General features: G+C 40.2%; 1 protein-coding gene across 1 annotated transcript in view; it reads left to right on the top strand.

Moving 5' to 3' along the window:
• EPAS1 (endothelial PAS domain protein 1) overlaps window positions 1–24929 on the top strand; it is a 78547-nt gene extending 53618 nt beyond the window's left edge. Inside the window, exons 5-16 of the mRNA XM_032102807.1 lie at window positions 148–266; window positions 362–564; window positions 9616–9722; window positions 15053–15200; window positions 15936–16144; window positions 16469–16656; window positions 17535–17645; window positions 19309–19793; window positions 20910–21033; window positions 21123–21240; window positions 21777–21956; window positions 22675–24929. Of these exons, the coding sequence (XP_031958698.1) occupies window positions 148–266; window positions 362–564; window positions 9616–9722; window positions 15053–15200; window positions 15936–16144; window positions 16469–16656; window positions 17535–17645; window positions 19309–19793; window positions 20910–21033; window positions 21123–21240; window positions 21777–21956; window positions 22675–22826 (2144 nt within the window). The 3' untranslated portion in view covers window positions 22827–24929. The remainder of the gene's footprint in view (window positions 1–147; window positions 267–361; window positions 565–9615; window positions 9723–15052; window positions 15201–15935; window positions 16145–16468; window positions 16657–17534; window positions 17646–19308; window positions 19794–20909; window positions 21034–21122; window positions 21241–21776; window positions 21957–22674) is intronic.
• Window positions 24930–25464: the final 535 nt, after the last annotated feature.

Genomic DNA, 25464 nt, shown 5'->3' with positions numbered 1-25464 from the left:
CTCTGCAATGGTTGATGAATCTTTGATGGTCTCTGCAGGTAAATTATCTGAGAATTAGTCTGTTATTTCTGTTGAATGCTTCATGCTTATAAGTAGGAGAAAGCAAGAAGGAAAGTGAGAAAACTCACTTGCCTTTTCCTGATTCAGGTCCAGGCTTCGGAAAGAAAAGCAAAGAGACGTCAACTGAGCGGGACTTCTTCATGAGGATGAAATGCACTGTTACCAACAGAGGCAGAACTGTTAACCTCAAGTCTGCCACATGGAAGGTACCATATTTGAGCCAAATTAAGTGGTTTTGATTTTTATTGACATTTTGATGTGTAGAGAAAGTACATCCTAAGTTTGGTTCTCATTATTTCAGGTTTTGCACTGCACTGGACAAGTTAAAGTATATAACACTTGCCCTCCTCACACTCTGTGTGGGTATAAGGAGCCTCTTCTCACCTGCCTTATAATAATGTGCGAGCCTATTCAGCACCCTTCAAACATCGATATCCCCCTGGACAGCAAGACCTTCCTGAGTCGCCATAGCATGGACATGAAATTCACCTACTGTGATGACAGGTAAGCTCCACTGGTTTTTCCTTTCCATAGGTGTTTTTATCTTCCTGAACAAAACAAGCAGGTCTTCCAAATGTCCTCTGTGGTCCTGGTAAGCAAGGACTAGAAGAAAGTACAGCCTGTTACCAAAATGGCTATTTATGGCTTACTTAATTCACTTTAAATTTCAGTTTGGGCAAAGCAATACTCCTGATGTATTTCCTCCTCCTGCCAAGTGAGAAATTCAATTTTACTGAGAAATGTGAGGCAACTTGGAGCCACAAACATCAGCTTCTCGGGGTTTAACACACTGAAGGGTATACAGGATTTCTGTTCCCGTGTTTTAGAGCGTGCCCCATGGGACACCATATGGACCTTAGTCAAGGACTGTTTTACGGTTGGTTTGGCCCAGGATGCTGTTATCACTTAGCTGGCAAGTACTTCATGCTCTAAATTAACCAGGAATTGCTAAGGCATCCAGAGTACCTGGCTGCTCTGAAATGGAGTTGCAGCCTCTTGCTTAACGAAAAGCAAACAGCCTGTATTGGTTATCTACATGCACCTCTTAGTGACGAAATGGTGGGGGGGGAGGATCTTGGATCAGGCAAGGGGCTTGTCCTCTGCTCCCCACGCTTCACTCTTGAGTGGAAAAAATGGAGATCCATCTAGTCTCCATGTGCCTGACTAGTGCTGGGACCTCCATGGCCTTTCATGCCATCTGCCTCCTCTGCCTGTCTATGTACTAACAATCTTCCATGCATGCGAGCGAGCCAGAGATCCCTTCCCACGAAGTGTCTTCCAGTCCCCCATTTGCCCAGAGAAAAGTCTTGTCTTTACTGCTGTGGATTTGGGGTTTGTTTTGGGTTTTTTTAAGTTTATGACATCATCCCTAAATTCAAGATGAACTTTTGAACTGCCTAAAGAAATTGATCTCCTGAAATTCAGAGATGCTAGCAACCTCTGAGGTCTGCAGGCTTATCAGTGAGATTATACACATGCTTGCAACTTACACAGAAACTCACAGGACCAACAGCTTTGCTGTTTTCTTCAACCTTCAAAGGTTTTCTTAAACTTCGCTAAGTAAGATTATTTTTTTAAACAATGTGATGAAGCGGCCATATAAAACTTGCAGTGTTAGCAGCTGTGGATGAAAGCAAGATTTTAAGTGTGAAACCTGTGGCTGACCTTCTGAACTCTCTGAGAACTGAGCAGCAAGTGTGCTTTAACTAGAAATGGTCTCTGATGTAATCACAGTCAGACTTCTTTCTTTGTTAATATTTTCAGGATGAAAATATTGAGATATCAATAGGATTTTGCTGCTGGAGGGAGAAGCAACAATATGGTAGTGACTCATTATTAAAAGCAATGTGACTCTGAATTACTGGGGTCATTCAGTGGCAGGCTACAGGAGAGTAGCAGAGGATTTTGCTTTATTGCAGCATTCACATGTCTCTGCAAGACCTAATGCATAAGCCATTATAAATGAGAATTAGAGGGACTGATGCTATCCCATTAAAGATACACATGCTTATTTTTTAAAAAATTATATATTAGGCCCTGTCTTAAATAGTGGGTGTTTGATTTACAGGGAAAATGTTTCACATGGCAGTGAAATACAACAGCTTCCTGTGGAGGATTGAACTTGTAGGGATTTTAGAGATTTTTTCTTTAAAACCAGACTACAAAGTAGTACATCTTTTACTAGATAGTTTTGGTTGGATGTTTCATTCCTGTTTTATTCAGATCTTGATAAAGCTGCAAAAAGCCAGCCAGGGCAGAGAAGGAGGAGACCTCACAAACCTTTCAGGTTCTTCACAGCAGATCCACCTGGCTCCCACTTCCCTTCCAGAGGGATGTTGATTTCTCTCCAGCAGGCGACACTTCACAAGGCACATAAAAATGCAAAACACTCAGCTGTTCTTATCAAATTCAGTGCTGCTAGACAAATTGCATTGAAGGAGCAGCTTATGCCAAGAATGTAAGTCCAGGCTGGGGAGCAGAGGAGGGAAGGCAGCATGTGCCAGTGTCTTTCCTATGTACTCTGTCCTTTCTGCAGTGATGCAGATGGTGTCTTTCCAGTTCAGGGCTGGTATCATTGAGGGCAGTGTGCCTCCTCTGCCAGGCTTCTGCAGTGGTCCTGGTATTGTCCTTGCAGTTCATCTGGTGTGGATGATGCCTTAGGTTTTAACTTTTCTATTTTTCAAATCCTGTACTGGCTAGTTTATAACTCTGAAACTTCATACAGCCTGTTAGCTGCTGTTCTCTCATGCTAGTTAGACATGACAATCCATCTCTAGGTTTTCTCTTCAAGGGCACTTTGATTGTCCCAGGCCCCAAAATGTGTAAACTATAAGCCTTTGAAGAGGAGGAGCAAACTTGGGGCAATTACATCATTAACTGAAATTATAATTGGAGAATTAACCCTGGTATGCAAATGAACCAAACTTATAAAACTGTGAAGAACCTGTGACCCAGGGTCCATCTTGGGTGTGGTCTTTTGACTGCCCAGGCTGTACCTTTGAAGGCCCTTCAAATAAATACCTCCTTTTATTCTCTTAATCTTTAGCCTCTCTTTTCAGGTAGCCACTTCCAGGCATCATGGACAGGTCTGCTTCCAGGGAGCATTAAGTTTTTATTTTCAAAGCACTCAGTCAAAGAAGCTCTCAGATTTCTGAGTATAATCTCCTTAGGGAGGCTCATAGTCTCTGTCTGACAAAGCAACATACAAAATACAGGCTGGCTACCTTGCAGCATTTGGTGACAAAAACTAGTTGGCTTTTGCCTCGGAGGGTACAGGGTAGATGCAATATGAAGCAGGCAAGACTGGCCATCATTTAAAACATGTGAGACAGTAGCCCATATAATTTGCCTTCCAAAAACAAATTATGTATGTGGGCCTATGACTTGGCAGTGGTTAGGTGGGATATGTTTGTATTCTTAAAACAGTTTTTGCAAGGTGATGAGCCTGTAGAGAAAGGTTCATGAGATATGGATAGTAAATAAGGGTTGTTCTGTTAAATGCCTGCTTCAGCCATTCCTGGAGAGTGATTTAAAAATGTTCCCTTGCTCCACTTATCTTGGCTAAGTGGTTTACAGGAAGGATTATTTTAGCTGTAATACAGAAATGCTGATCAGTGGTACAATTTAATAATCCAAGTGAAAGCTTAGTTCAGCTGCACAATGCTTTTGTGTCAGGAAAGTTTGCCAGTGAGCGTGTTCTAGTCAGAAGAAAAGGCATGTCTTTGTACAAAGGCAATTTTGTTACCTTGGTGGCATAGCTACTGCTTGGTGTATCTTCATGTGCAGGGCCACGGGGCCAAGGAGTAGGTAGAAATAGTGGCAGTGTGCTCCTGTTGTGGAAAAATCCACAAAACGAAAGTGAAAACTGTATTTGAATTTGATAAAAACCCCCAAAACTGCTTCAGGTGCCCAAGCACAGACGGTTAGTCTGAGCCATTATGCCTTAAGTACATCAAAGGAAGACCATATGCTGTGGATTGGAGGGAACCAGGGTTTCAAGAGCTGTGAGGGCAACGCGCCTTTAACCTTCGTCCCTGCGACCTGTGCAGTGCTGGGGAGGGGAGAGGGAAGCACTCTCCCTTTGCCTGTAATTGCCCTGGGGAGCATGTGTGAGGGGAGGGAAGAATGGATAAGGAAACAGATTTGTTGTGCAGGGGGTGAGATGCACAGGTGCCAACTCCAGAGGCTGCGTCATCAGTTGCCCTGGCACTGGCACACTGAATGGTGTATGTCTCCGTTACTTTGAAGGCATAGCTTGCTGTGGGGAATCGTATGTCCCTGAATACTAGAAACCAAATTAATTATATACCCTTTTCTGCTTTTTCTTGATTGGGACATTTTAATGGTAAAGTTGAAGAAGACAAAAGGAGCAGTGGAGGATAATGTGGTGATTCAGAATAGGACGGTGTAGGAAGATGCAATGCCATAGTGTTGGTCCCAGTTAGATTTCCCATATGAGTATTCATGTGGCATCCAGGCTGTGCCCAAATGAGAGGAAACTGAGTTTTCTTGTGTTTCCAGTCATGTCCCAGTAAATAAGAAATATGCAGGCATAGGACTTTGGATGAGGATTTAAGTCAATTTGCCATTTGACCTATACTTGGGGAATATTCTTAAGTTTAATGAGAATGCAAGGAAACATTTGAATGGACCTCCTGTCCTTTCACTCCTGCTCGGGGGAAAATGCAGTATGAAGATGAGTGAAGTGGTGATATCTGAAGCCAAAGATCCACATTTGACAAGACTGACTTTTGGTATGTGTCATATTTAAGAGTAAAACATGACCTACTTCTTTTGTTAATAACAAAACCTTGATTTAGGTAGACAGAACGAGTAGGAGTGACAGTCCTGGTGGAGATTTTCATGTACACGTGTAGTTTTTTTGCCTCGCAGGGCAGATACACCTGACCAGGCCATCCATACTGCTCAGGAGTGGCCAGGAATCCCAGGATTTTGCATTTTGGGTTTTTTTTTTCCATTGGCTTGGGTTAGAGTAGAAGCAGCCATAAATATTTTTGAGAGGAGATGTGGTTAGTTGGCAAGACTGCCCTGCTGCCTGCTCTAGCAGGCTGACAGAGTGCTTTACCCCAGGCACGGTGTCTGTGTTAGGCTTTATTATTTTTTCTCTTTTTTTTTTAACTCATTCTGCTTTAAGTATAACTTTGTTTTGTTTGTTCCCTCCAAGACCATTTTAACTTCAATACCTTGGTAACAGTTTGAATACAGAAGGACTTTGTTAAGAGATCCACACCCTCACACACAGAGTCCGCACAGGGCCCGACAAATATACACCCAGCTATTTTTTATGAGCAGTAAACATTAGAGCAGTCTTTCACAGAGCCTGACTTCTCAGTTCTGATGGTTCTTACCATACTATTTTAACTCAAGAAATGGTATACAATGAAAAGCTTTGTGTTCCTATAAAGGGACAGAAAAGCACAATTTTAAGAAAAAGAAAAATACTTGAACTAGCTCATCTTGTAGGAAATGCACCCTCAAAGCAGTGAGTTTTGTTTGCTTTGCCATGTCTCAAAGAGATAAAATAGGGCAAAGTTGTGCAAACCTAGAAATAGGATTCAGATCACTTGTTTCTTGATTGTGTACCCTAAGCACAAAACTTTGCCATTTTTCTGTGTCCCAAAAATAAAATATTAAGATACTTATATATATAGTATATATAAGGGAAACTGAAATAGTGCTCAAAACGCACTTGAGTGGTGGCAGCTGGGACAGATCTGCTACTGCAGATGGGTATTGCCCACCTCTTCACTGTGTTTTCTGAGATTTTGACCTCTGTACATCATGATGACAGGTTTAGCTCGGAAAACTGAAGTGCCACTCTGGCAAAAATTAAGATTCCCCCAAAGGTGTGTTTGTGAGAAATTTGTGTTCTCAGAAATGAGCTGGTAACAGGAAAATAAACAGCCTTGCAGCCCACCTGTCGTCTTCAACAAAAAAAATTATTATCTTACTAATTAGCATTCTACAGATGCAAAGGAAACACAAAGCCTACCATGGCAGGAATGCCATCCAAAACCACCATACAGTTTGTTTTCTAATTTTGTCATTCCACAGCTTGCACAAAGAGCAATTTTCTGTCTGGTGTCTAAGCAAAAGTGGAAGTCTTGTGCCTGAACTCAGTTTTGTAAATGATCCCTTGGTGCCATGGGACACAGACGTTTCCCTGACTTCCTTAGCTGTGTACTCCTCCTTCTCATAGCTCCGTGGGATGCCTTTTCCTTTGCATTTAGTCCTCTGTGTGTTCACTTGGCATTTTGTGTTGCTGAGGCTCCTGTGGAGAGCACATGGAGTTTGGAGGGTGCACCTCACTGGCAAACCTCAAAGTGATGCTCAGGTGAGGTCAGGGCAAGGACCTGTGCTGAAACACTCACTGCCTCCTGGCCCAGGGGCTGCTCAGGCTCTTGGCTGTGCCCAGTCTTCTTCCACAAACATCTTGGGAGAGCCACAGGATGGATGTGATGGACAGCGGGATAGCTGCCCGCCTTGAGCCTGGTGTATAATGTGGCACGAAATACGCTAATCTGATTTCCAGCCCTGCACAGCCTGCAGCCTGTAAGATTTTTTTTTAAGTTTTTCAGGGTCAGCAGCACCACTGGAGGAATAAAGAAAGTTATTATTAGAGGGTGTGAGCTGCCAATTTATGCACCCAAAACTAATAGAGATAACAATTATTGGAGAGAGAGTGTTTGTTATAAAATAGTGGTATTTTAAAATGTATTTAGGAAACACTGTCAGCCCGTTTTAGGGGCGTTTTGTGTGTGGGAAAAAGGAACATTCTACAATTTTTTTTAAAAAATCATGTCAATGCTAGGAGTCTTCAATGAGAAGTATAATGAATCTGAATAGTGTTAACAGATGAACAGATAGGTCAATGAGAGCATAGAGGCTGTTTAGCCATTTATTATTATTTTTTAAAGTAACTATTTTAAAACAATTACTCTTTATCAGTATTTCACTGTTACCAGGCATCGGTTTAGAACTTAGCCAGTGTTGTGGGGTTTGTGGGTAATTTTTTGATATCTTATTTTTATCTTTTCGTGTAATATGTAGTTGGTTGTAGTAAAAAGATACTACCAACCGACCACTTGCTAACTTCCGTCCAAGATTACATTAAATCTAATTAGATTTGTCATTGTCACAGCAGGATTGCACCACAAGTCATTTTGTGCCATGGAATGACAAGAAGAGTAATTTTATAGTGAGGGTGCTCATTATGAACAGCAAGGAGCAGTTTGAGAAGGGGAATTACAGGATTGGAATACATAAATTTTGTATAGAGATGACAATTCCCATATAAGAAGAGTCCCTGAGCCTGCTGTACCGTGTAGTTTCCGTTTGCTGTCTCAGTTCCACTGTTCACATCCATGAAGGCTGTAATGTGGGTTTGGATTTGCACTGGTGCTGCTGGGTACATGGTGCTTCTGTTTTTTCCCCATTATCTTCATTTCCTTTTCCTTCTCCCTGCTCAACCCCCACTTGGCTCTCAGCTCCCAATGACTGGATTAAGAGTAAATACTCAACTTCCTGAACTTTAAAATCCTTCCCCTTGCGATGAGCTCCAAACTAACTGGAATGGCTTTATGATATTGTGCCATTATATAACAAAAGGCCATCGTTTCTGTTTTTAAAGACCATATGTTTACACTGGTCCTGCCAAAGCCTCTGGTCACTTACTTGTGTCCCAGCTGGCTGTGTAAAGGCTAGCAGCAACTGTATTTTGTGAGCCTTAATTTTGTTAGGACTCCTTCAGTGTTTGTTGTTTTCTCCTGATGATTCAGCTTTGATGACCAACTCATGATGAGAACTACTTTTCAATAAGAAGTGGTTTCTGAAAAAAGGTAGATTTGAGTGGGATGCAATTTAAAAGCTCAGAAGTTTGTCAGCAAAGAGAGTAAAAAAAAACTCTTTGAAACCTGGATTCAAACATTTCCCCTTTGTTGTGTAAATAAAACACAATAATTGTGACTGTAAATAAAACTAGAAACATAAACAGAAGAGTAAGTTTTTGAGGGGAACCCAATACAAGCTACAGCTTTTGCTCAACTAAAGTTTTATAAACCCATGTTTGTTCCATGGAAATCAGGACAGAGAATAGTTTTCAGAGTGACAAAACCAAGGTGTCCTGGGGCTATGAGCTATAGAGTTCTGTGGAGGGGGAGGTGAGGGAAAAGCTGACTCAATACCTTGGCGTTCAAGCCATACACAAAATAGTCCCATCTTAGGTGTCTTCCTTGCTGGAGGGGGATCCAGGAGATGAATACCATGCTTTTGCTCTGTTTGTCTAACAGTATTTACATGTCTGTCTTGTAAAGACATGCTTGTGTCTGGAGGGCTAGGCCAAAGCTGTCCTTCCAGGGAGCACCCAAACCTGAGGATGTCTCTTAAAAGTAGCAACACCACAAATAAACTCTGGTGGTGGCCAGATAAAGCCATTCCGAGTGAGTTAGTGATGAGGCACAAAACCTGGGCACTGCCACTGACAGCTGTGAGGTGCTGCAAGATGTGACCATTCCTTGCAAACCTCCCAGCTTTTAAAGGATTCTGACAGCTTCACAATCAGTTTGGGTCCTTTCTGCTGCTGTTCTCTGTATTACAGGTTATTGTTAGAATTTAGGAGCTAGGAAGATGCATGCAAGAGTGTCAGTCACTGTCTTGTAAACCAGAAGATAATCTTTGCTTTTGAATTAATTTTATGTACTTTTTTAAACTCACCGTGTTTCCTGTAAAGTTGTGTGTGATGATATTTCCAATTGAAGTACATTTTTTTTCCACCCCCTCATTAGAGAAAATCATCTGCACAGTTTGATGACCTATTTTCATTGATTCAGGAACTTGTGAGAAATCCTGCCTTGTGTCAGAAATACTCTGAAAAAAAAGTCTAGTTTTTGAGATCATAGCTTTCTTTGTGTAAAATCCTACTTAGTTTGTGGATTAGTCACCCAAGTAACCTAATCCATATGCCAAAGTTCTCAGGTAACTGAGGAAAGACTAAGTAGACGAGCATTTTTTTCTTTTAACTGCCCATAATTTCTCACCTGGCATTTTTATTTTATTTAAAACAGTGCTCAAAGTGGTGATTTAACCCTTTTGTGTATGTTTTTAAAATGTATGCATACTTTTAAACCTGGTGGCGCCAACCACTACCCCCTCACACATATTTGATTTTGAATGGTGGTCGTTGGGAGTTTCTGCATGTAGTGGACAGCTTGAGAACTTTGTCAGTAACAAAACTTGATACTTTCTATTACAGATAGCATGCAATAGGTATAAGAAAATTGGCAATGCACATACTGACATCCTTAGGAATTTTTATTCCAGTAGTAGTACAAGGCAGTTTATTCTGAACACGGACATATTTCAGAATGTGATCAGAAGTCCTCTACAGCTTCTCATGTGTTTGGAAGCTCAGAATTTCTCGTATTGCTTTTTTAATTCTCTTAGTCTAAGGACTCGAGCTGATAGCTGCCCTGCACATGTAAGCATAAGGCTACAGTGACCTGAATTTTAAATACTTGCTTTTTTTTGTTAAACAAGAATAACAGAGTTGATTGGATACCATCCAGAGGAGCTGCTGGGTCGTTCAGCATATGAGTTCTACCATGCTTTGGATTCAGAGAGTATGACCAAGAGTCATCAGAACCGTAAGTCGTGTTCTTATTTTTGTTTGTAGTTTGCATGTAAAGCATAAATGGTGGGTACCTCAATATGCAGTTGAAAATACAAGTGCATTTTGTGCGCAGATACTCTCCAAGAGCAGTATTTACACCAGGTTACTCTGCTTGTCTAGCTGAAATCTGGTGCTGGTCTTTCCCGAGGGTCTGTTTTTTGCCATAATTAAAACTAAACTTGGATGTTAGAGAGAATCACTGCCCCTCTAAGGTATAGTGCAAGGTTCAGCTGAAAATTTGAAAAGCTGAGGTAGGCAGTTCTAACCTGGTGAGAAGGGCATTTACTGGTGGCCAAGAGAATTGGGATTGTTCAGCCCAGAAAAGAGAAGGAATTGGGTTGATCTTCCAGTACCTGAAGGGAGCCTACAGGAATAATAGAGAGGGACTATTTACAAGAGCATGTAGTGACAGGACAAGTAGGAATGGCTTCAGATTGACAGAGGGTGGGTTTAGATGAAATATTAGGAATAAAGTCTTTAGTATCAGGGTGGTGAAGCACTGGAACAGGTTGCTGAGAGAGGCTGTGGCTGCCTCATTCCTGGAAGTGCTCAAGGCCAGCCTGGATGGGGCTCAGAGCAGCCTGGTCCAGTGGAAGGTGTCCCTGCCCATGGCAGGGGCTGCAACTAGACAACCTGTAAGGTCCCTTAAAGATCCCAAACCATTCTATGTTTATCTTTCTCGTGTGCTGTTGGGCTCAGCAGGCAGAGCTAAAGGGAAATAGGAAGAGCTTATTGCAGTGTTCTTTCAAATGTCTTTCTTTTGCTATCAAATAACAACTATCTTCCCCATCCAAAGTAGATGTGCAAGGAGATTTTCCAAAAGGGATATTCGTTATACAAATAATACCTATTGCCAGGAACAGCTGCTTCTTGTTATTGTTATGCCTATGGGAACTGCTCCCATAGCTAAAACTGTTCTAGCTGTTCTTAAAGTAAAGTACCTGAATTATTCTGGGAGCAGGGATCAGATCCAAGATCCCTCTCTTCAGCAGGCCACACAGTTACAATTTCCATCTCTCTCACATCAGGTGTCTTAAAATAATTGGATTTAAATCTTTAGTCTCTGTCCTTAAGAGTTGGTGCTTTGGCTGGAGACAAGGTGGTACACTAATGTACAAATGACATTTCCCACCCTTGGCTGTTATGGCCCCCGAACCAGTTTATTGGAGAGTTCTCAGCAACACATCACTAAAACCTCTGCAGATGCTCTTTTTATAGAAACAAAGCAAAACAGCTAGACTGGAACCTAGAAGATCATAAAGAAAAACCCCACACGCCTTGTAGTTGCTGTGATGAAGGTCTCTGTCCTCAGGAAAAAGCCCATTACTTAGGTCACATCTGTGGGGAATTGCCTGCCAAACAGACTTACAGAAAATATTTCTGTACTTCCCAGAGAAAAGTTGCAGCAAAGAATAGCTGTCTGACCTTAAGGGGTTAGCTCCAATGGCAAAAATTCAGGACAGTTTTAAGTTGAAATGTTTCTTGAAAAAAATGTTTGGCAGTGTTGAAAGTTGTATGCTGTAAAACAGTGTTGATATGAATCATCTTGTTTCCAAAGCTGCTTAAAAGAAAAAAATAGATCAGCCAATACTTAGTGAGAGTTATCTGGGAACGTAATTTTTAAAATTGTTTCTTAGGTAATATTTTAGTGGTTTTGCCAATAAAAATGAGTAAGTGGTATTTATAGATAGGATGTTCATACCCTATGCTGGGCTATTAAAAGTCATCCTGAGAAATCAGGGGGTGTGCTGCACTGGTACTTTTGAATCATTGAGTTGGATTTCTAAGAATGGGACACCACCAGGGAGGGAATAAAATGGGAGCTGGCAATCCATTTGGTAACAGGAAAGGGAAAGTGAGCAAGCCCTTGTTGGTTATCCCTATCTAGTTAATGAAACGGGAGCACTGAGTTACTTGTCCATGGAAAGATTTCTGGAGAGTTTCTAGTACTCACCATGACCAGGCACTAACAGATGTTTCTCCTCACTCCAGCAATTCAATTAACCTCACAAAGTGCAGGGTGTGTGTCTAGATGCCATTTGTGCCCACTGAAAAGGGCCATGTCTTGCAAACTTGCTGCAGGGTACAAGGTCTGATCAAGAAGCAGAATGAATGCAAGAGTAAGTCTTAGAGGGGTGGTGTTGCACCAGCAAAAGTCCTCAAGGCACCGTAGAGGTTATAAATGTTTAGGATCAAACTGTTCCATAGGATTTATGATAGCACAGGATCAGCACGGATTATCTTTTTACTGTTCAAAGCACAGGACCAAAGTCTATTGCTGTGATAAATGTCGTTGCCCACAACAGAACCATCAGTTTAAATCACCAGCAAATTTGACCCCTTTAGTTTTTCTAAGATAAATAGTACCTGTGTCTTCTGGGACCATCAGGCTTCTTACCAAGTCGGAGAACAACCACAAAGACAAAGTGACAGCCAGCTGCAACTTGACAAAACACACATAAACCCTTCAAACAGGAAATGCCTGGATTCCATTGTGTGCCATTGAGGTGCTGTGTAATGCACAGGGTAACCAAGCAGGTATAGAGCTTATACAGACCTTACTTGTTCCTCCAAGCATGTGGCTATACAGAACTTACTCATTTTCCCTGGCCACGTCCTCAATCCAGCTCAAAATTCATGTTCAGCATTTATTAAACAATAATTTTTATTAGAAATACGCTACGTATAGAGTATATCTCCTTGCAGTAATGCAGTCATCAATTCTGAGTGCCCACCAGTTAGTGTTGTAAAGATGTATGGGAAATAGAGGAAGGAGACCAAAGTTGGAAGGAAAAACCTCAGATTAATCTCTTGCACAAAGCAGAACTCCTTCCCTTTCCTTCCTTCTAATTTAGTGATAAATCATGCTTCTTGCAGCTTTACTGTACTGCAGGGTTGGGGTTTTTTTCTTGAGGTGAAATAGCCTCACGCTCAAGCAAGCCACAATAGTGCCTGTGTTCATGGCTGGAAGTACAACTGCAGAGCGAGCACGGAAGCCTTAATTAGTCACTATCGCGTGGAAGATGAGCGTGTGCTTGGCAGTGCTTCACATACCCCGGGTTTTATGTTACACAAGCAAGATGCAAATTTCTGTCTTGTTACATAAATCTACAAAACAGATTGACTGTAAAACTGTATTTTCTGATTCAGCAATTAAGAATCTATAATCTATATTTAAGAATCTATAATCTATAATTAAGAATCTTTCCACTAAGAGCTGGTCTTGTTGCCATTAAAGCCAGTGGGAATTTAGCTCCTGACTTCAGTGGGGAGCTGACTGTCACCACCTGGGACCTGCCACTTGGTAGTACATAGCAGAAGTTCAGCAAGCCTTGCAAGGGAATCATGGTTTTGTGTTCTATTAAATTCATCCTTGCCTTCCCCCTCTCCACACAAAGGTAAGGAATATAATTGGAGCCTATTTCATTGACATGTAACTAGTTCTGCACAGATACAGGTAATGTATACTTTATAAAAAGTTTTAAAAAATAAAGAGAGAAGTGAGAAGTTCACTTTGAAGGCAGGACCTTAAATGTAGCATTGATGACAAAGTCAGCAGTTACAAGTGTATTAGTAATTTATGAGATTACCCCATGGAGGGATTCTGCTGTACTTTATTATATCAGAACATGACATGCTTTGAATAATAATAATAAAAAAGATTAAAGCAGTAAAAAGCTTCTTTGTAATGTAACAGGCGCCTACACTGTGACTCTTATTGATGAACTGATGATTAGGAAGCAGTGTAATTATGTTTCACAATCAGAGCAGAACAGTCCAGTCACTAAAACACTTTGAAATGAAAGCCTTTTGATTTTGTTCCACCAGAAGTATTTAATCAATAAAAGTAATGTTCTACTTTGTCTAAATAAATTAAATGAAGGATGATTAAATACTCCTAGGAAGAAAACAAACAAACTTCAGAAATAGAAGGATAAACACAGCAACAATTATCTGCAAAACAGTTGTTGTATTTTACAGGCCTGGATTTGTACATTTGTATGGTGGCGATGTAGGAGAGGCTGACAATAAATAGCTTCTGTTAATGGCCACATTCACAAGGAATTTTTCTGTAGAAAGACTACAGAATCAATTTCCCAGTCCTCCTGAGTCAAATTGCATTATTTCTAAGGCATTAGTTTGATGGCATACTTCTTTTGGATGTAAAAGCTGTTTAAAAGGAAAGGTTGCCAATGTGTGGTCAGGTTTAGTTCAGCCAGTTCCCACTTCTGCTGCTACTCAGTGTGACTATATCTGCTTACAAGTACAAGCTCTTATTAGTGTGAGTATTGCTTGTCTACTCCAGCTCTAATTTTATTGCCATTGATGGACATTATTTTTTCTTCACTGACAACTTTGAATTACAACAGACAGGACATCATAAAACTTTACATCTCAGAAGTCCAAAGCTCCCCACTGAAAACTCATTCTCTGCAAATACTGCAAAATATTGGGGGATAGCAGGGCTACAGATTTCACCGTTCAAACATTTAGAAGCTTTAAACCCAAGTTGTACTATTGTCAATTTATTGCTTGAAAAACACAGGACAGTTCAAAAAACAGAGTTAAATAAACATTATTTGATTTGGTCACATGGATCTTGGTTTCTTCTAGGCTGCTAATTCCAAGCTTGCACAGGAACAACACAGTTCAACCAGAGGGAGAAATACAGTAGTTCAGCTTTTTTTTGTCTAGACAAAGCAGTCCTGTTTACTATTGTTAATTTTTATACTTTTTTAAGAGTGATATTACTACCACAAGATCTTAATTTTAAAAAAATTCTTAGTGAATATAGCTTTTAAATCATCTGATTCTTATATTATCAATCACCTAAATAAGGAAACTATTCCTAATTTTTTAATTTCCTAATAATTCCTAAAAACCAAAATAGTTTCCTCAATAAATTCACTTTTCTACAGATCAATTTGGAAGCCCAAACTGAGACGTGTACAGTACAACAGGGACTCAAGAAACATGCAGTCAGCAGGCATTATTTTGGGAGCAGTTGGAATATTATATTAAATTTTTAAAATTCCACATTCTGATCTGAAGATTCAGACCATCTCAAGAACTCAAATGCCGGAACTCAAATTTTCAGTCTTGAGTAGAAGCCTCAAATGAACAGCCCCTTTCATGTTTAAAATGGCTGAATTTCCCCAGAGTTAAGCACATCCTTGTTAAGAAATGCCTTAGTGCACTTCTGCATAATGAAAACTCAGAAATGGGTGTATTTAAAACAAGTGTTACATGTTGTGTGTTCCTGTCCTGCTGCATTATTTATATATCTCTGCCCCCTTTTCTCAGTGTGTACAAAAGGTCAAGTAGTGACGGGCCAGTACCGTATGCTTGCCAAGCACGGGGGATACGTATGGCTGGAGACCCAAGGAACTGTGATTTACAACACCCGAAACCTACAGCCCCAGTGCATCGTCTGCGTCAACTACGTGCTGAGGTGGGTTCAGAACACGTGTGCATTCGTGTGCCGGAGAAACGCAGTATTTGGAGGAGCTTTTCAAGGGTCTATTTATTCAGCGTTGTTGTTCTGAAATCAGCTTAGTCATGTTTGTTCAGTCTTGTTTACTGATGTTAGACATCAATGAAAAATGTGGCATGCCTGTTCACATATGCGCTGTTGAAATACACCACAGCCTCTCCTCTGTAGAGCGGCTGCTGTGCTCATGCAGTGTAAGGTCTGCACCGAGTACTTTATTGTGTAACACAACTGCTAATGTGTTTTGTTTTTCTAATGCTGTGACCAAGAGATAAAACTACGTAGTAATTGTATCTCATGTTGCTAGGAGAAGCTGTTTACAGCCTCAAAAATCAGGACCAATCAGAAGTTTTGCCTTCATTTGGCAAAACTCAAGTTTTTTTGGTCCTAGTTGGGGCCAAAATAGGAAATACTTATTTAAGTAATAGTCATTACAGCCTCAACTACATCCCTTTAAAAAGCAGAGCAACAAAGCCCCGAGTATTCCCACAGAAGTCCTGACCACACTCTCTGCGTCATCTGAGATGGTGGTGGCTCAGCAACGCTGGAACTGTGCCTCGCCTGTCGAGAGCCTGGCGTGCAACCGAGAGGCCAAAATGCTCCTATAGCCCCAGCCTCAGAAAGTTTGTACTGCCTACTTTATCCACATCTTTCATCTTTACAGTACAAAATGCCTAAAACCTATTTTCTTCTTAGTGAAATTGAGAAGAACGATGTTGTGTTCTCCATGGACCAAACAGAATCACTCTTCAAGCCTCACCTGCTGACAATGAAGACTGCCTATGACAGCGGCATCCCTGCGACAGAGAAGAGTGACTTCTTGTTTACTAAGCTAAAGGAAGAACCAGAGGAACTTGCTCAGCTGGCACCAACACCTGGTGATGCCATTATTTCCCTGGATTTTGGTTAGTATTTGTATAAATTATTTTTGTGCGACAAAGAACCACGTGAGAGCCTACATTTAGAAACTTAATAGACAAGGTCTGTTTGCCGTGTGTACAAATTGGGAGTAATGGCTAAAAGAGCCCACATGCTCACACCAGTGGAAAATTTCCGTGAATGAGAGCAGAATCAGGCTTTCTTGCTGACTAAATAACATGCATTAAGTCTATGCCAACTTATTGTCATGGCAACTAGGAGCAGTGTTTACTTTTAATGAATAGCTGCAGTTATATCATAACACTGCACCAGATAAAAGTATTCATTAATATTGTTAAAACTCCATCCAGGAACACAGAAGTTTGAGGAAGCCCCTGCCTTCACCAATGCTGTTTTGACACCAAACAAAGCATGGCCAGTGGAAATGAAAAGCCACCCTGCTCAAGGTGAAACACTGACAATACCATCCTTTACAATGCCTCAGATTGCACCTGGCAGCAGTACTCCAAGTGCAAGCAGCAACAGTAGCTGTTCCACGGTAAGAAGAGCTTGAAAAACATTAAAAGCCTGTTATGTTTTGGATGCAAATCCCATCAATATATGTAGACATTTTTGTGTTAACGGTCCTGTCTCACTCCTTATTAGCAAGGCCCAGCATATCTCTATCCTTCCTATATTGCATCATGCCTTAAGAATCAATAGCAAAACTATCAAATGGGAACAATATCCTGGCTTCACACTGCAGTTCTCATTGTTGCCCAGCTGTCCCTCAGTAATTACTGTAACAGATAAAACAACTAGTAGGAGAACATGCTACCACCTTTCACGTAGTTAGCCTTATATAAAAAGCCAGTGTAAAGCCAGTGGCTTTATAAAAAGCCAGTGGCTGCTGGGAGCATTGCCCCAGACCCATCCTCTTTCTGTTAAATAGAAGCTGCAGCTTTTAGGAAGCTTAGCCAAGTCAGACTTTTGAGAGCAGCTCCTTGGAGTTTCCCACTGAAGGAATGAACATGCTTACGTGGCACTGCCCCCAAGAGCTAGAGCCACTCTTACCAGAGGGCACCCAGTCTTAAGAAAAGCATGGAAGTATTGCTAAGTACCTTCTTTCTTGACAGTAGTATTTAATGGTGCACATTTCTTGCTCCTGGTCTAAGTTGCCAAAAAACATTTAAAATAAGAGCACAAATAGGTTCCTGTAATGGGTGCCTATGTTTTGTATTGACAATCTTGTGTCAGAAAAAAGCTTATGATAGAAATGGACAGTTTGGGATTCTGAGGACACTAAATATACAGTCTGGTCATTCACTTTTTGTAGGAAAGATCTGTTACTGAATAACAGTGTGGTATAAACGTCATGATGCTGAGGCAGTACTGTGGTTGTCTTCCTGCCTATAACAAATTGTTATTTCCATGCAGCCCAGCAGCCCAGGAGATTATTACAGTTCTGTGAATGAAGATCTTAAGATCGAGGTGATTGAAAAACTTTTTGCCATGGACACCGAATCAAAAAGTCAGTGCACCTCCCAGGTAATGAACTTTGTCTTCCAAAAGCCACCAAAATCAGTCCCCTGCTGGTAGACAGTACAGCTGCATGTTTTGTGTGCAGATATTGGGATACAGCATGTAAACCAAATCATGTACACCAAATCTTGGATGCACGTTAACAAAACAGTGCATTTCCAAAAGCTGCCATGTCAATCTCTGTCCCTTACTCTCTGAAGCACGAGGTTTAGAGTGTTGCTGTGGTGGCATTGCTAAGAAAGGATCACCAGAGAGCTTTCAAAATTTGGAGCCTTCTGTAGATTGGATAAGGAATATAAGCAGCAGCAATTTGTTTTTAAATCCAGCCGAATGACTAATGAGTAAACATCCTTTCTAGAACAAAATATAAATGATTCTTGCAAAGCAACCAAATGAGAGAGGAATGCCCCCCATAGCATATATCTCCTTTAACTACAAAATGAAAACTCATTTAAGATATATTCTTCCTGTTTTGTCGCTTGAAGGTTTTCAGAGAGACTTGAGTATTATGTGCACAACAGTAACACACAGTCTCCATCTCCCGCATTCTAATCATGGTGTAAGTGTAGAAATTTCTCCTATAAATAAATAAACCCACTGTTGCAACATTACAGCAAGTGAGCTAGTGAGTAAAAGGTGTGGGCCTGATTCAGCTTATGTAACTTTAGATACTTAATTGAAATGCCTTTGTGAAGAGCTTATACTTTATAGTTAAGAGAAAGGAACAGGCATCACTGATTGGTAGCGCAGACCTCACACTCATCTTCATCTATTAATCCTACAGAAAGTTTGGGGTGCTGGGGTCCAAATTTGCCAACACAATGTACAGGCTTAGGTAGGTTGTAATCCATGTTCTGAAGAAATTTTGGCTAAGGCTGGACATAGAAACAGAAATGAAAGCAAGAGAAAGAGTGGACAGATAGGAGAAAAGTGTGGATCAGGATGAAACTTGGTGCAAGACTTGGCATGTGCAAACTTCAGTATTGTCAGATTCAGCATCTGCTTGTTCAGGTGTGTCCCACCACATCAGCTGCTTTGGTGGGAAAAACGAGTGTTAGAAAAGTGCTGCAGAGGTGTTATGAGCTGACTGGGGGACCAACATTGATTATCCCCTCTGTTCAGCTCTGGTCAAATGCCAAGAGAAGTGACTGTGGGTATGACTAGTCCTCCAAGGGAAAAAAGAATACAGTGTGATAGTACCCTTCTGGCTAAATTTTTTCAACTTTTGCATTTTTAGACACCTTTTTTTTTATGTAGCTGGTTTATGAGAAAGCTGTATTTTCTATTTTAACATGAAAAAGCCTGAGGTTGAACTATGTGCCACATGTTGCAGAGTCTTGGCAGACAAGTTATTCAAAGCTTAGTGAAACAATATCTACTTCAGATCACAGTGATGCTGGAGGCTGCATGCAAGCTGCTTTACCAAATATTGCTCCTCTGGGAGGTTTCTTCCTTTGGTTTGTTGTCTTAATTTTGCTGCTGATGATATGAGCATGTATGCTAGCACAGAACTAAGACGTCTTTAAACAGGAGTTGGCCAGTTTCATTAGGTAAATTTGGCATACAGTGATTTTTCATCTTTGCATCTGTTAGTATTCCATATCACACTAACTGCCACAACTGTTACTAACTTACAGTTTCTTTATGAACTTCCTTTATCTTTGCACAGACTGACTTTAGTGAACTGGACCTTGAAACCTTGGCTCCTTACATTCCTATGGATGGAGAAGATTTCCAGCTCAGCCCCATCTGCCAAGAAGAACATCCTCTCTCTGAAAGTGCACAAAATACCCAGCAGAGTCTAAGTAGCATGAGTACCATCTTCCAACCCCTCACTCCTACTTCACAGAATCAGTTCCTCCCAGAGAAATATTGCCCACAGCTAGCAAATGAAAAAATGAACTCTGGTCATGGGTCCCTATCATCAGTGTTCTTCAACAATATGAGTAGGTCATCACTGCCACCACACCATGACCAAGCCAGCACTCCCCTGTCTTCGATGGGAGGAAGACCAAACATCCAGTGGCCACCTGATCCCCCATTAGAATATGTTCCTGCAAAATGGAGACTCATGGATAAATACTCAGGATCCCTATCAAGTTCCCCCTCGGGGCCACCAATAACTTCCCAGAGGGTGCCCATATATAAAAAAAGGTGCGTGTTTCTGTGGTATAACTATGTATATTTATCCAGAAAATATTCTGGGAAATGAGAAGGGTCGTAATCTTGAAAATAAACTTTTCTCAATTCAGCTGAAACAATTAGTTGTGATAGGCATCAGACTGCAGCTCTGGGGAAATTATTGTGGTGCTCTCCCAGTGGCAGTGAGTCTGGAGGAAGCAGAAGTCGGCTAATTTTGCATTGCCTGTAATGATACGCAAATGAATTTCCTGCTGGTCCAGTTAAAATTACACCAGTAATTTTGCAAAGCTTTATGCAATTTAAGAACAGTACCAAAAAGACTTACTGGTCCAGCAGTAGCAGGGACACACACATACCTTCTTACCTTGCATTTATTTTCTGCACAACAGAAAATGGGGAAGAGGGAGGAATGAAAGTACATTATTGCTGGCATATGTAGATACTACAGCCAAGACTTAAATTGCAGGCTCTTTTTCTACAACCTTTTTGTTTGCTTTCGTACACATGTGAATGGTATGTGATGAGATGTAGATCAGAGGGTGTAGTCCTAGAAGTTGCCCCATACTAGAAGTTTCTCTCTAGCTCTTGTGTTTTCAGCGTTGGTCACACTGACATGTTCAGGAAGTACATAAAATAGCGATGGTCATTTTAAAATGTGAAGCTGTGCAGTTTGCTTCCTGGGATTTCTTGTTGGCAGAAATACCAGTGTCTGAATGCGCATCTGGAAAGAAAGGGTTTGTCCCCAGTCAGCAGCTTGTTCATACTTAATGTGTAAAGTATGAACTGTGTTCATACTTAGTGCATAAAGCAAGGGGACATGCATGGCTCTCAAATCTAATTCTTAAGAATTATATGACTTTCTTTTCCACAGCATTTTTCTGTCTGCCTGGAGATCCCTAGGGGCTGTTTATGCTACACTTTCCTAAGTCTTTGATCCCAAACGTCAAAAGTTTCTAAAGATGGTGGGATGACTAATAAAAGGAAATACAAACATTTGATGTTTTAGATCCGTCCACTGACAAATCTCAGACACCTTAAATGTCTTTAAATGAAAGAAGAATCTGTATATATGAACAAGATGATTTCGATCTGCCTCCCTGGGCACTCACAAGGATCTCTTCTCCACAGGCCCCTGGATGCTTTTGGACAACGAGGCATAGATGTAAACCCAGCAAGACTTGCTCTGTCCAACAGTTTGAAACTGAAGCGACAGCTGGATTATGAAGAACAAGCTTTGCAACAACTGAGTGGGGTAATCATAAGGAATGCATCCCCTTAACAACTTTGGACTCATCACGGTCATCAGTGTAATTGTTTGTTTTGCTTCCCTTCTCATTCTAGGGAGATCCATCTGTCATTAACCCATCTCACTTAATGTGGAAGAGAATGAAATTTCTCAAGGGGGAAAACTGTTCCTTGGTTACAGAAAAGAAGTCTCTCAGCACAAGTGTTCTTACTGGTAAGACAAAAGAAAGTGGTTTTGCAATGTTACATATTGAAACACCGTTTTAAGACAAGTTGAATAGGGAAAAAAGCTCTTTCAAAAGGAAAGGTAAATAAGCTGTGTAAATATTACACTAAGCTAAAATTAAAGATCAAGTTGTATCACTAAGAGCTGAACAATTTAAAGGTACATTTGATAAATACCAGTTAGTTGGCTTCATGTACGTTCACACACTTGCTTTGGAGGGAACAGAAATCAGCTTAATGGAGCTGTGTTTACCTCCTGCTGATCCAAGGTGTGAATATCACAGAGCTAGAACAGATACTGCTGCTCTGCAGCACTGTGCTTCCTTACACAAGCATATCTTGACTGCAATACTACTGCTAGAGCTGGGGCTGTTTCTAGACTTCCTTTGTGATAAGATGCAGATTTTCCTATGCTGTGACACCACCACACCAAGGTTCACTTTGCTTTGGATCAGTATAATCTACTATAATTATTACAATGGCTTCATTTAACTTTCTTTTTTTTCCCTACTATGTAAATAACAGATGAATTTTTCTGTAACTCGAGAGGTCTGAGCCAACCAATGAATCAACTGCAGCAACAGCAGCAGCATCAACCCACCTGTGAAAGTCTGGGTGAGAATTTGAAAGCAGGAGCATTTCCCCCTCTGTTTTACAGCTCCCATTGTCAGGACTACAGTGTCCAGCCAGCTCATAAAGCATCAGGTAAGAGCTGTCAAACACAGAAATTGGAAAATGTTGGTATTTTGTTCCAATACTAATAAAAGGAAATTTTGATTGAAAAAAAAACCACACAAAAATATGGAGGAGGATAATAAAGCAAGATCCAAATATAGCACAAAAAATTAGTTGTGTGGTTTAGTATGAAACTGTAATGTTTACATTTGTAGTATATGAGAAAAGTATTTTTATGCTTCATTTCAATTAAACTTAACACCTTTTCACCTTGGAGGTCCTGTCATCCTCCAGCCATACTCTTGTCTTGTGACAGAATTGATTATTGCATTGTACTAAACAACTCTGCTGAAACACTGATACGGAAGTTTGTAGCTTAGTCTTAACATGTGCCTTTTAAATGTTGAAATAAGTAATTAAAGGGGACGTGTATCTGTTCTTTTTAATACACGAGGGGAGTGGGTGTCAATTCAGAGACCATGTCTTTTACTACAGCTTTCCTCATCTGCACCAATACAGTTTTTCTCAGAGCAATCAGAATTTGGGGTGGAGGTGAAAAATTGCACTTGTTTGTGTGACACCCTTGCAGCAGTTTAAGGCAGAGCATGGGTTTGCTCTGACACCTGGAACTACTGGTGGTTTTATTGACATAAAAACAGAATGAAACTGGTGTAAACAGAAGAGGTGGGAGGAAAAAAGTGCCCTTTCTGGTCTCAGCACCATAACTTGCTTCACTGCTGTGTTCCAGGTATGACGAGTCGCCTGCTGGGGCCCTCCTTTGAACCCTACTTGTTGCCTGAGCTGACGAGATATGACTGTGAGGTGAACGTGCCTGTGTTGGGCAGCTCGATGCTGCTGCAGGGCAGCGAACTGCTCCGAGCACTGGACCAGGCGACCTGAGCGATCCCGCAATATTCCGTGGCCTATACTGTTCAAAACAGCTTCCGTTTTTAAATATATTTTTGCAAGTAGACAATTTCTAATACCAGTACACTTTTACAGGATTTTACTTAGATATTGAACCTGTCCACATTACCAAATAGTGGCCTTTTGAAGTTACTCACTTTATTATTCATATTAAAGAAATACATCTACTGTATTTTCTCTATTGCAATTAAAGTGGTGTTTAGAGAGTTTGATTACCCTCCCCTTATCTCATTACCTGTAATTTATATTCTGAATTTTTTTTTTTCAAATTTCATGCTATTAAAAAGCTGTGGTATAAATGCCTCATCATGTGATACGTTGGCTGCAGTACTGCAAAGATATATTTTTATTGCCAAAGATGAATGAAACAAATTTGATCTCCAACCACAGTTTTTTGTTGATCTGCCAAATTAAAATCCTTTGAGTCTTTCTGTTTTCCAGCATTTATTTTATTGTAACTTCAATAACTTTTGGAAAAGCATACTAAGGAAAAATCCCAGCCTTCTGCCTCCCATCCCTATCCTTCATTTTTATACACTTTGTTGAAAGAAATGTGAATGGTGAAATGCAATGTTTGTGGGTATCTGTGAAAGTTGCACGTTTTAAGCTTTTTTTCTCAGCTGCCTTAACCTGGCTTAGCTCTACAGCCAAGGGAGTCCTACAGATTTGCCCCAGTGGAGGATTTAGACCTGTGTTTTTGTTTGTGTTGAGGTTTCTTGTTTTGTTCTTTGTTGTTGCCTTTTATTTTTTACATAAAACAGATTTTTTTTTTAATTATTATTTCTCTCTGGGTCAGTTGTTAATCATCTCTTGGTACTTTTGCTATATCTATGACACAACTACTTTAAGAGCTGTTTCTGCTAGAAACTTGCAGTATTTGTTATGATGTTGCTGATATTTCAGGAATCGGAGCAGTGGCCAGTACTAACACCTCTGATTAATGTTACCCTTTTTCATTTTGTACGCTAGCTAGCAATATAATTGCAATATTGAATCAACAAATCTCAAAGTAGTATTTCCCAGTGTATTAGGCTAACTCAGTTATAATTAGATAAAAAGAATTAGGGACTGCATAGTGAGATGAATAGCCAGCAGGGAGGTCTCTCATTTTTACTTGCCTTGCATTAATCAGTAGCTAAAAAGTCATTAAAAGGCAGCCAGACATTTTCAGAGCTCCTTTCCAACTATCATTAATTGTCATACACGTACTTGAAAAATAGGGCTTTGAATCCTTTCAAAGGGTTTTGAAAGTTCAAGTTACAACATCTCTAAACAGCAGGAAATATAAGTAAAAGGCAGATGAGCAGTTCTGACTTTAAAATACAGACTTAGATCTATGTTGGGATGTATCATCTTGTTTCCTCCACTGGTATAAATCACTGTAGATTCACTGAAGAAAATGAAACAGTGGCAAAGTACTAAAGGTAAAACTCTGGCCCAGAAACTTAGAACAAAAATATTTTTGAGACTTCTGAGTCTGCTGAAGCCTGGTATATAAAATTGCTTTTTATCATGCACTGACACTTGCATAGAGAGAGCCTTGGGTTCATAGAGCACTTCAGAGTTCGCTGTGTTAAGCGAGTCTTAACCACACATACCTAGAAAAGCTGAAGGCCTTTTGTTATGGGTACATGATATAAAAAAAATATACTCCCTATTGTAGGCAACCTTTCAAGAGTTTATTACCAAAAATAATCTACTCCTAAAGTGAAGTTTTTACTGTGTGGAAAAAATTTATTGTAAGGATCAAAATGTGATGAAAATTGGCCATCCAGATTTGTCAAATTTGCAGTAGCACAGACTTAAGGCTTCAAGGATTAAAGACACTTGAATACTGCTCTTCTGTTTCTTATTTGTGTAGTTTCAGCATTAAAAATGTTATACCCTAACAGTTTACTAAAACACTCTGAAAAAATATTCCATGTCTTAATATTAATCATATTTTTATCATAATTATTTCATAATCTATATTGCTGAATTCTTATTGACAATATTATAACTGTATGGGAACCTTAACTTGATAAGGAAATGTATTTTGACACTGATACCTTATTAAAGTATACTGATCCTAAATTCTTTGTGACTCATTTGCTATGAATTTGTTATTTGTTGTATCATTGTAAAACAAAAGTATTTATTAAATTATTTATAGAAATTAAAGGTTTGCACTGATCTTTGAAGACTGAAAGAACAATCAAATGTCACCCATATTTGAGAGCTCGGAATGAGCCTGCCAAAGGTCCATACTGCTTTGTAGAGTTTACCCATCTTTCTTCAAATGAAGAATTAATGCCCTGAAGGCCACTGCCCTTCTGAAACTTGTCCTGTGTCTCAGACTGCTGCTTCCATGCTGAGGGTGCCTTTTGTAATGCTACCCTTACACTTACAAAAAAAAAAAAAAAAGGGAAAATTAAGACTACCAAATCACAGTTTAGAGGCTGAATTGCCACAGTTCCCAACCTGAGTTTTGGTAGAGAAACAGAAGCCATCATATTCTAGCAGTCCTGACAAACCCATGATTAATGGGCTTTCCCCATCAAATCCTTCCAAGCCTGTGCTTCACCCTCACAGTCGATAATCCCAATGCTGTTAAACAGGTGAATCCTTTTCC

This window comes from Corvus moneduloides, chromosome 3 (assembly GCF_009650955.1).
Source record: "Corvus moneduloides isolate bCorMon1 chromosome 3, bCorMon1.pri, whole genome shotgun sequence".
Classification (NCBI taxonomy): Eukaryota; Metazoa; Chordata; class Aves; order Passeriformes; family Corvidae; genus Corvus; species Corvus moneduloides.
Note: the sequence above shows the minus strand (reverse complement) of the source record. Positions and strands in the feature narration are given on the sequence as shown.